The sequence below is a fragment of the Tasmannia lanceolata genome, unplaced genomic scaffold (assembly GCF_043159265.1).
Source record: "Tasmannia lanceolata isolate RefF3 unplaced genomic scaffold, GAP_Taslan_0.1 ptg000007l, whole genome shotgun sequence".
NCBI classification, from domain to species: Eukaryota; Viridiplantae; Streptophyta; class Magnoliopsida; order Canellales; family Winteraceae; genus Tasmannia; species Tasmannia lanceolata.
The window spans coordinates 1,094,221-1,106,060 of NW_027518684.1; the positions used below are offsets into that span (position 1 = coordinate 1,094,221).

Below are 11,840 nucleotides of genomic sequence, written 5' to 3' on the forward strand. Positions count from 1 at the left end.
TCATGTTCTTTAACCAATAGAGACCCTTAATAGACAAAAGAGAAAACCTTGTTCCAAAACAGAACTGAGCGTCCCCACCCCCCCCCGCAAAAAAAAAAAAAAAAAAAATCCGAACTATGAGTGCAAACACAAGTAAAGACCCAAGGTAAAGAGACTCACTCCTAAATAAGGTTTTAAATTTCGGTTTTAGTTTTGGTTGCCGCGAAAAATGAAACGTTTCGGTTTTCGTTGAAAATGCTAATGCTATAAAATCATAGAAACTTATGGAAACTATGCAAATGATAGAATTTTAAGATGAAATTTAGTAAATGCTAGAATAAGGACAAATACCCACTTAGAAACAATCACATAAGCAATTTAGTAACATCGAACACCTACTTACATTGGTTGTCGTGCATGTCTGATAATTCAGTACATACCACACTTCACGTGTAATTTATGTAAATACTTATACATTAGGATATAGCACATTTCATATGTAATTCTTATAAATATAACTATGTCATGCATATTGATATAGTGTACCACTAATGCACTTACGATTTTGGTTTCGGTTTCGGTGTGGATGAAAACGGAAACATTTCGGTTGTTTGGTGTCGGTTTCGGTGGGAATTTAAAACCAAGCTACTGAACTAGAAGACAATGAGTAAAAGCTCTAATCCAAGATCCCACAGGGGTCCAATAGAAAAGGGTAGTAAAGAAGAGTAAAGATGACAGTAGATGGAAAACCCCAACTAATATCGTAGGAGAAGAATGATCATGAGTTAGAGTTAGCAAAAGGGTAGTAAAGAAGAGTAAAGATGACAGTAGATGGAAAACCCCAACTAATATCGTAGGAGGAGAATGATCATGAGTTAGAGTTAGCAAGATGACTCTAGCCCCATCTGTTGTGGTACAATTATTATTGCTAAAGTTATCCATAGAAGGAAATTCATCATTATTGCATTTGAATACTAAAAGAAGTGGAGGGTTTCAAGATCGGAGCTAAGAAAATTTTCTAAAAGAAAAACCTAAACGAAGAGGTTAACTAGGAGAGAAAAATGTTATAAATAATTTTGGAGATGCAAATAAAACAAGTCGGTGGTGTTCAAACTCTTAGCATGTCAATGACTAGGTCAAGATGCATTCACTCGAATTTATGGTTTAAAGCATATCAAAAAGTGTCACCCTGATTGGGGACTTCCAATTACAGTGAGGATCCACAAAAGGCTGCATAAATTTTCCAAGAACCAGCTGTCCATATATTTTACTCCTAAAACAACCTGAAATTTCATTTACTCTCTATAGACGCTTGGTTAGCGTAAAGCTGAAAACCCAACCAAAGTCCATGGTTGCTAGACATATTACGCGTAATCAATATAGACCAGTGACTCCATATGAAAGGGTGCAAAACACACCATTACATGTTTCTCATATCATTACCTTTACTAGGATATATCATGGTTGAGGGGACAAGTCATGAAAAGTCTACAGCCCAGCTTAATTTTAAGGTTCAAATTCATAGTCCATCTTCTGAAGATCTATAACCAAATGTACTTAATACAACATGTACCATATTAAGTGCATAAAAGCTCTTAGCAAAAAACCAAAATCTAAATGCCGAGCAATAGCGAGAATTACAATAGAATTCAGTCACAAACTTTCAGTGCACATTACAACCATAATAGTGGCTGAATATCAATCCAACGCAAAAGGAGTGAATATAGGAAAGCCGTGTACAAGCATAACCAACAAGGTAGGATTGATATACTTCAGTGGTGAGAAACATGCCCATGGATGTCCACAATATTTTAGAAAACTTTTTACTTAAGGAAATAAAATATCCATGAACTCACCTGAGTCAAATTGTTGACTTGTATATTAAATCTTTGAATGACTTCAATTACATCTCTTTTTGCCACAACTTTGCCTGCAATCGGCAAACCATATAACAACCCGATACTTCTTCAATTTGGAGAGACATTGTCATTGCTTTAATAACAATAATAATTTGAACATATCTATAAAGAAAAGCAAGAACCAAAATTACAGAAGCCATATGCCTTTTCAATTAAATTAGAGCATCAAGTATCGATATAAAAACTTGTAGCCCAAAAACATGCCTAGTCAAACTATTCAAGCTCAAGTTATGCTCCATTTCCATGCAGAGAACTTCATCCTGAAGAGAAGGTAAAAGTGGTCAAAATGAGGCTAGATTTACTGGCATATACTGCTCTTCTTCAGGTCTCAATGATGAGGCTGTCTGGGGCCTTCATCAAAACATCTTTCTTTAGTTGGGTAATATAATTCTATGACTACAGAAGTGGAGCCTTGTATTCCATGAATATGGGATACCTCCCTCTTCCTTAACATTGTCACAAATATTTCAAGAATTTCTTGGCATGGAAGTATGTCAAAATATTTTAAATTGGTTATGTCTTTTCGAATATGTATTGAGAAAATAAAAATATATTTAAAATATATTTGTATTCAGATTTTTTTATTTTAATTTAATTTTTAAAAATTAATACAATAAAAATCAATGGAAATATCAAATATTTTTTATTCAGATTTTGATTTTATATTTTTATGTAATTTTTAAAACTCAATAAAAGAAAAAACAATGAAACTATCACAAGAAATGCCAATAATGCTGTGACAAAAGAAAAATAATTCAAAAAAAAAAAGGTGAAACATTTTATCACAGTGGTTCATATCAGAATCTTCTCTTTCTATCAAATATTGCATTTTGATTTAGATATTTAAAAAACAAAGTGAAGATACTTGTGACTGCTCCCCAAGCCATCGCTTTCTTTGGCTGGACATGCATGGTAAAAACCTCACGAGGGCTCAGCAATAAAAAAGAATCGGTGAGACGATCCATTGATGTTCTATGCCCCATCTAGAGGAAACCCTTGTACATTTTTGTTCACGGTAAGTGATCTACTCAGATATTATTCAAAAAAAAAAAAAAAAAGTGGTCTACTCAGATTTCATGTTACTTATTTGATTTGTTTAGTACTCTCCCTAGTCCAATTTTTCTAAAGTTTTAGCTTTCGGAGATCAATTGGTTATTGCAGATTTAATTGCTTCTAAAATATTCTTTTTCCTTTGGGAGAACTTATGGAAAAAAATACTTTAATCAATTTAAAGATACAATCAGTCATATTGTCAGCGAAGGTACCAATATTCTTTTTTGGATGGATATTTGGCATGGGGATTCTCCCCATTCCCTTCGCTTTCCCAATCTCTTCAGTAAGCTTTGAATCAGAAAGCAAAAGTGTCTGATTATCTTGAAAGCTCAAGCCATATCCCTATTTGGAATCTAAATTTAAGACAAGGCCATTCATTGACAGCATCTAATGAGTATTTAAGTCTTCAAGGTATGTTGAACAATATTTTTACCTCTCCACTTAGGTTCAGGTTTAGATTCAATACGGTTTCGTCGCCTGATTGAAAAGGAAATTTCACAGAAAAATCCTTATATTCCATAATTAGTAGGATGATTAGCAACCTATTTTCTGAAACATGGGATTAGGATTCTTCCTAAAGCGGTTGCCTTCTTCTAGTTAGGCCTTCTCGAAAGAATCCTCCACTGATAATCAATTTGACAAACGGAACATTCGTCCTTCTAATGCATGCATTTTTTGTGACCACCTCATGGAGAATTTGATTCATTTATTGCTTGAAGTGCCCATGGTAAGAGTTCAGGTTTGGATTTTTTACAATTCTTATCCAATGTTTACCACATTCTGAAGAGTTCAGCAACATCAATATTTATTCATTAAGTGCCCATGATAAGAGTTCAGATTTGGATATTTTTACAATGCTTATTTAATGTTTACCACATTCTGAAGAGTTAAGCGGCATCAACGATTTCTAAGGGTGGAGGCATCATATCACACAGAACAAAATGAATTATTAAAAATTCAATTTTCATCTATTTTTTTATTGGAACATGGGGAAGGAGCAGTTCTCTCATCCTAACAGGACCTTTTTTTATTTTTTGTACCTAGAAATTTATCAAGGAACCCAGGATGACACCTTAGATTTTATTAATGAAAAGATAAAATTACAAGAGGACTTGCCGCCTAGCCTCAAAATCGAAACACAAAGAAAGAAGCAAGTTATAAATGGCCTCTACAACTTCTAAGCCCCATAGCATCACATCTAGCAGTCCCGCTGGTCTCTCTAGTAAGCCCCATAACATCACATCTAGCAGTCTCTCTGGTCTCTCTAGGAAGATTAACCCATGAACAGAAGAAATCGTTGTCCTTCTTTACACATGCAAAGTTGGCTAGTGAATCAGACGGACAATTACCCTCTTTATACTGGTGGGATACAATGCGATTTAAGCGCTTCATTAAAAACTCAATCTCTTGCCAGTAACAATTGATAGAGCAAGGAATTGAGCCTTTACCTTGCAGGATGTTGATCAAAACTTGACTACCAAAACTTGACCACTAGACTCAATACAATACTCCATAATCTCAAGAGCCTTACAAAAGCAAAGGCCATCTAGAAGAGTTTGCACTGAGCCTGAAACAGGGGTGGGGGGCAGGGGACATGTGCTGTGTGCCACCTCAAAAACCAAGTTTTTCTGTACCAGTGACTCGGCGGGCAGACAGTCTAACGGCTATAGAAACGACAAGTCTCCATCTTGAGCAGACATGCAGGACGAGTCCGACCTTCAATTATAACCGGTGGATTAATTTACAAGGAGAGGAAGCCTTGGCTGAGTGTATAGCTAGAAAAATCCTTCAAGATGAACTCACACTTGAGACAGCATCAGGCTATGATCAAACCTTAGACTATCTTTGGCAGATGGCAGTAGAGGAAACAGGCAGAAACAATCGATAGGGCGGACGGTTCAACCCCTACGCTCCAACTAAAAGTCTTTGCTCACTTCATATACCTACGGTGAGGAGATGGAAAAATTATCGGAAGACATCCAGCAGGGTGAGGGTAAAGGAAAGGCTAGCCTACCTGTGAAATAAATAGATTAAAAACAACAAACGAAAATGTAGCCTGGCTGAATCTCATGGAAATCAGGATGGAAATTAAGTGAATGGAGTTGAGGGCTTCGAGAGAATCGCTCAGCACCGTATGGACGGTACTATAAGTGGACAAGCAATATTCTAAATTGCAGGAAACTCAAGGGAAAGATCTAATTCCTATGAAACAGAGAGTGATGACGGAGGAAACTGTCATTAGGGAAAGTTTGGTGGGAAAGAATCCAGCTTTGGTCGATGCAAACCATTATTTGGAAGAATACAACTATGATGGCAGACCTTCTGAGAAGGAGGATCCTTTGGAAGCAGAGCTAAGGGCAACCATGAAAGAAGTTCTTAATGAAAAAGAGCCTAATTTAAACTACAATGAACGCAACCAAGATTATGAACGGGGGAGATGATAATTGATATGGGGAGAGAGATGGGAATTATGTTCGAGGAAGAGGTGGATTAGACCTGGGCAATGTTGAAAGGAATTGAGGCGTGAGATAATGTTGGCAACTTATTCTAGAAGAACAAGTCCAAGGGCCTAAAAGAGCCTAGAGGATGGGGATGATTGGGGATTATTATTAAAGATTCTTGATGAAGATAGTATTTTGGAATATAAGGGGTTTGGGCTCGGATGAAAAAGGGTTAGAGATAAAGATCTTATTTGGAGGCGTGGGATTGATATACCTGTAATTGGAGTCAAAGGAAGATGAGGTTCATGAATCTATGGTGAACATGATCTAGGGAAGACAAAATAGAGATTGCGCTGCTCTTGATGCGACGGGAGCATCAAGAGGAATATTTGTAATTTGGAGGGAAGACGAGTTCAAAGTTGAATTGATAGATAAAAGAAAGTGGTGCTTATCTATAATGATGTTGAATGTGGACAACAATTTCAAGTGCAAGCTAACAGCGGTATATGGTTCTACTATGAGCATGAGGAAATACTCAAATTTCATAAAACATTGTGCGCTCTTAGATCTACCATTAAAGGGTGCAAAATACACCCAGTCTAACCATCAATCCAATCTTATTTGTGTAAACTGAATCAGGTGAGAGGAGAGCCATTCAAAAAAAAAAAAACTGGGAGGAGGGATTTCCCCTCATTATTCAAAGAGCGCCTCGTCTTCCTACTTCATATCATAGACAAGAGGAGTAGCATCTAAAAGAAGAAGCGAAAGAGAGAAACAATTTAAAGGTGGAAGATGAAGAGATTTTTAGAAGACAGGAAATCAGTTGGCAGCAAAAATCAAGAGAAACATGGCTTAAAGAAAGCAATAAGAACTCAAAGTTCTTCAATGGGATGGTTAATGCTAGAAGATGAATCAAAGCTATTAATTGCATACCGGATGGAGAGTCATTGGTTGAAGATAAAAATATGACCGAAATCTTAATCAGCCAATACATTTCAAATTTACAACCGAAGGAGAGAGAATGGAGACCTAAACCAGATGTATTGAACTTCAAAACTCTCTAAAAGGAGCAAGGTCCATGGTTTTCCTATGAAATTTTACCAAAGGTATTAGGAGACAATCAAAGAGGACGTCGTGGTTTTTATTCAGAATTTTCACAGTAGATCCAATTTGTGCAAAGATAGCAACATTACATCACTCTCATACGGAAGAAGGAAGAGGCTTATAAGCTAAAGGATATTAGGCTTATTAGCTTAATTCATAATGCATATAAAATCCTGACCAAGTTACTAGCAAGAACAATCAAAAGAGGCCATGGAACAGATTATTTCACGGTTCCAAGGAACTTTTGTAAAAGCCGGGCAAATCTTCAACGAAATTCTTATAGAAAATGGAATCCTTGATAATAGGAAACACGAAGGGGGAAAGGGCATTATATGCAAGATTGATATGGAGAAAGCATATGATCATTGAGAATGGGATTTTGTGTATGTCCAAGAAAAGATGAGACATAATACAGCAAACTGAAGTCTGAAACTAGTCTAATGGGGGTTTGGGTAAAATAGGAACAATCAAGGAAAAAGGGATTAACGTACTTTAGTTGTGGATTAAGGCTTGTAAGTACGTAGAGGAACTGGTGAGATTTGGGAGTTAATAACAAACTTGTGACAAAATTGTAACAGGGCCTGGATCTACTTAGGACAAGAACAGGGTGGATAGTTAGATGTAGGAAGGGTTTTTATTTTTTTGTGAAAAATCGTAGACACAGTGATTGTTATGACAAGAAGGTCTAGGTTGGGTTATAGTCAACAGTTATGGACCGTAAAGGGTTGTAGTATAATAGTTAAGTGGTTGATGAGGTTTGATGGTGTAAAATAGGTCCCGTCCCGACAGAGGTTCTGTAGGCAGTGCAATCCACGAAAATGGATTGTGAATGCACAGAGAGGCTACAAGTTGGTGTAGAATTAAAGATCTATAAAGATAATAAACATGTTAACAGATTATAAATCCGTAATGAATCTGTATAGGTTTATATTTATGCCTGAATATAGGAATTTGGTACATTTGGGTATGTTTATGGGTTTGAAGTTAAGTGGGATAATGTTTAAGGATCTAAAACAAGTTCTTGATGTGTTTTGTGCCAAACTCGAATTTTGAGGTTGAGCCCTTTGTCAACATTTCAGATCAGCCCCGGATCACTCCACAAAGTTTGAAAGCAAACAGTACAACCTTAAATTTTGCCATCCAATTGGAGACACGTCTGACCAATCAATTGTACCCTGGTCAATTGGCTAGGTGATAGTCTGACCAGTTGTACATAAAATGCCAAAAAAAAAAAAAAAATCGGGCAAATTTCATTTATTTTCTCTCCCAATCAATTAAAACCACCTTTGATCAATCCACAAACCTCCGAAATCAAAATTAAACCACACAGAGCAGAAATGAAGGTCACCTAATGACAAAACTCTACGAAATTCCACCTCCCGCTAGAATCTCCATCAAGCTTTCAAAACTATGTTTTCATTGGTCTTTCTTTGCTGACAATCACGTTAACCTTGGATCTGATACTTTTTTGAATAATTTGTCGAACCTGACATAATCTACACCAGGCATATAAGATGGTTATAAATTTCATTGAAACCGACACGAAATGACCGAAATTTTTTCATTTCCATCCCTACCAAAACCGAAATCGAAACAACTGAAAGGGTTAAACCATTATGGATGGTTGCATTGCTTATGTGATGGTTTTAAGTATGTATTTGTACTTATTGTAGCATTTCCTGAAGTTTCATATTTAAATTTTGTCATTTGCATATGTATCCATATGTTTATGTGATTTTACAGGACTTCCACCAAATTTTCCAACCAAAATCAAAATGCTTTTGTTTCCGAAGCGACCGAAGATCAGACAAGCAAAAGAGACTACAAGGAGATAATTGTCAATTCCTTAATCCTTACAAGTACAACAATCACAACCCGTAAGATCAGACCCAACCAAACCTCATGTCCAAGAAAAAAACCTAGTCGTCTCTCTTCACCACATAAATGTGTCTCTCAATTTTTCCCCACTTGTGCACAAGGTATATTAATACCTTAGATCAAAGACTCAAGCCGCTCACAAGGTTTTCCAAACCGTAAAACCCCTTCTCTCTTTGTTTCCCACTCAAATAAGGAAACTGTCAAGAGAAAAGAGACTCCAAGCCAAACTAGGATGGGCCCCACATGTCTCTAGTGGGAAACTTGACACAATCCCAACATTTGCCCTTCATTGTCAGACCGGAAAGAAAGGATCAGATAAAGAAAACATCAAACTATACTGCAGCGTGCAGCCAATTGCATTAATAAATACGCCAATATGATTATTAAACAACATTGTTAAGACAGATGGGATGAAATTCAGATTTTAGGAAAAGTGAAACAGAGTGAGCCAACACCAAAATAACAGGCGAAAGAGAGGGAGATAAAGAAGAGTTCAGAATGAAATCATACCATTGAGCATCCATTCGGATTTGTTCTGCGTGTCTATCTTCCGCCGGATACAAATTCTCTCCGAAGGGGTGTCACCTCTCAACATAATATTTATATCGCCAGACTCCTCTCCCCGCTTTACATAAGCCCCGACACTTGTAGCTCTTCCAAGTATCTGCATGAAATCCAATAACATAAGCTTGCTAAAATCCTAAGGTCCTATTCGCCAACCGATTGTGAGTGCCAAACCGATTACTGGACTCAAATTTAAACTTAATTTTGAATCCAATAATTAGTACGGCAACCACAATCGGTTGTCATAATCTTCAGGCCATGTTCATTTGAGACTGTGACAACCGATTGTGAGCCGCAAACCTATTATTGGGCTCAAAATTACGTTTATGCCCGGCTCGTTTCAGATTATAACAACTGATTGTGAGTCCAAAACCTAATATTGGACTCAAAATTACATTTAAATCTGAGTCCAATAACAGGTTTAGGGCTGACAATCGGTTGTCATAATCTGAAACGAACAAGGCTTAAACTTAATTTTGAGCCCAATAATCGGTTTGGGGTGGACAATTTGTTGCCACAAATCTCTAATAAAACCCTAATAGAGATTGTAAAAACAATAGTTCAGGGGGTAGGAGGAGGAGATTTTTGAGAACCTGAGCCTCTCCAGCGAGGCCAAGGGCAATAGCGCAGACGAGAGAACTCTTCCCCGATCCGTTGGGTCCAATCACAACGTTAAGACGCGGAGCAGGCTTGCTTCTCATGTATGAGTAAGTCATGAAGTTATGAAGCTCGATATCCACTATATTTCCAGGCATGTAACCATCATTGTCTCTGGGAAAGTTGTATTTAATCAGTAAAATGCCATTAAATTCGAGTATTCGGTAACTGATCAAGTTCTACATCTATATAGAAACAATTAAAGATGGAGAATTAATGATTACGAATCGGAAGTGAGATGAGAAAACGTTATTGAAAGCGGGGAGAGACAATTGTTGCAGAGTAAAAAACCCTAGAAAGAAAGTGGGAGCAGAATACCTAACTTCGAGCTTGGGGCGTTTTGCTGCACGCTGAGCCATTGCCGGAAATTTGAAGTTTCCTCGATGGTTGGTGGTGGTGGGAATCTGGGGCTTCTGCAAAACCCTAGATACATGCTCCATAACACTCGTGGTTTTCCCGCGCGAGAAAAAGGCAAGGAAATCTGGCCCAAAGGCAAAGGTCTCCCTGACGCTCCATATTTAATGTGGGTGTTTTTTGCAAGGGAGATGATAAATTCGCCTCCTTGGATTCACACATTCGGCCCACTCTTACCCATGGGGCCCCTTTACAATTTTATATTCCTTTCCCTCGGCTTCCTCTCTTAAATGGAGATGATTTTTTCACCCCCTGTAGGATTATGCGCCCCTTGGTAACGTGATTTGACATCAAAAAGCGTAAAAGGGGGTGCATAATATAATCCCAAGGAGGATGGCAAGAAAACCAGTTAAATGGGGGCACGGCTAATGGGTGCAAGTTGGGTCAGGTCAAAAATAAATTGGAATCAACTTGAACCCGACTAGATTTTAAGGTAAAAGCTCAACCTAATTCCTAAAAATTGACTCCAAATGTAACCCTTGTACTTTCGCGCATCATATTGCATGCAGGGGCGGAGCTAGGAATTTACACTTGGGGGGCCAAACTAATTTACACTTGCCGTCATTGGTCATGGGGGGGGGGCCATGGCCACTAAACTAGCTTAGAATGCATATACAGCTAAAAACCATAAAAGAGATTTTGCAAGTCATTGGGGGGCCGTGGCCCCCCTCATGCTCTATGTGCCTCCGCTCCTTATTGCATGTGTGGGTGCCTGCCAAAATGTTACTAATATATCGTGATAATTTGTTGGCCTGATTTTTTTTTTTAGAAATATTATATTTTTATGTGTTTTATTTTTAAGATTTTTTCCGCGATCAAAACTTGAAATTAACAAAAAAAAATTAATTAAAATATCCCCATAGAGGATCTTCCCAAGTTCCCAGTAAATTCCCTTCAGAGACAATTCTGAGCCAAATAGTGAGCAAAGCTATGACTTGGAAGTTGGAATACGGGATTAGTGGACTTATTCGGATGCATTTCCACTACTGTCTTGTTCGAGTGGGCTTTTTTTTTTATTTTCTAGGTTTGCTTAATTTATTTACCGTGCAATTTTGATTTTGGAGAGGTTACTTGTACGTTTTATTAGGGGCAAAGCAAGAAAACATTAGATATTACAGAAGAAGAAAAAACTAGATGCAAATTCTATGTCAAACAGATTGGGATATGCTGTGAAATTTCGCGGAAAGCCATCTTGTGGCTGACTTTTGCAAGAATTAAATGAATATGACAAGATCTGCCAAAATTGATCCTATGTGGCTGTTATCCATGCAAAAGTGAGCCCTGAAATGGCTTTCGGAGAAATTGCCTAGCAAATCCCAAATTATAAATAGATATTTTAAAAGGGAAAATGATATTTCCTCCCGCTTTTGCAGCACTTACCACAACTTTTGTCTCTTCTGCTGAAAATGATATAATATTGAGAAAAGTTCAAACAAAACTTTTACGGGGACAGTATATCCACGGTAAAGAATTTACCATCGCCACATTTAGCAGCGGTTCATGGACTGCCAGTAATCCATTGCTAAAGCCTCCATCGACGAATCTTTCGATTTTGACCGGCCTTTACCGTCATTATATTTACAGTTTCGACATATATATTTTCTTTTGTATGTAAGCTAGGATTGAACCTTCAACCTCAAGGTTGAGATACAAAACCTCAACCCCTTTTACCATTTTGGTCTTATATGTAAATGATATCTTGCTTGCGAAGCCTATTTTTACATATATTTTGACCACAGGTAAAACCTTTCTTTGTTGGTCGGTGGTACTGTCTTTCCCTTCGAATAAATATGTATAAAATTTAAGTTACTGATATGTGCATTACCATGTT

At 37.4% G+C, this 11,840-nt stretch overlaps 1 protein-coding gene across 1 annotated transcript in view; it reads right to left on the reverse strand.

Moving 5' to 3' along the window:
* Positions 1-10,135, reverse strand: part of SMC5 (structural maintenance of chromosomes 5) — a 55,961-nt gene extending 45,826 nt beyond the window's left edge. The window contains exons 1-4 of the mRNA XM_077384359.1: positions 9,914-10,135; positions 9,532-9,709; positions 8,885-9,038; positions 1,836-1,909 (exon numbers count right to left, since the gene is read on the reverse strand). Of these exons, the coding sequence (XP_077240474.1) occupies positions 1,836-1,909; positions 8,885-9,038; positions 9,532-9,709; positions 9,914-10,035 (528 nt within the window). The 5' untranslated portion in view covers positions 10,036-10,135. The remainder of the gene's footprint in view (positions 1-1,835; positions 1,910-8,884; positions 9,039-9,531; positions 9,710-9,913) is intronic.
* Positions 10,136-11,840: the final 1,705 nt, after the last annotated feature.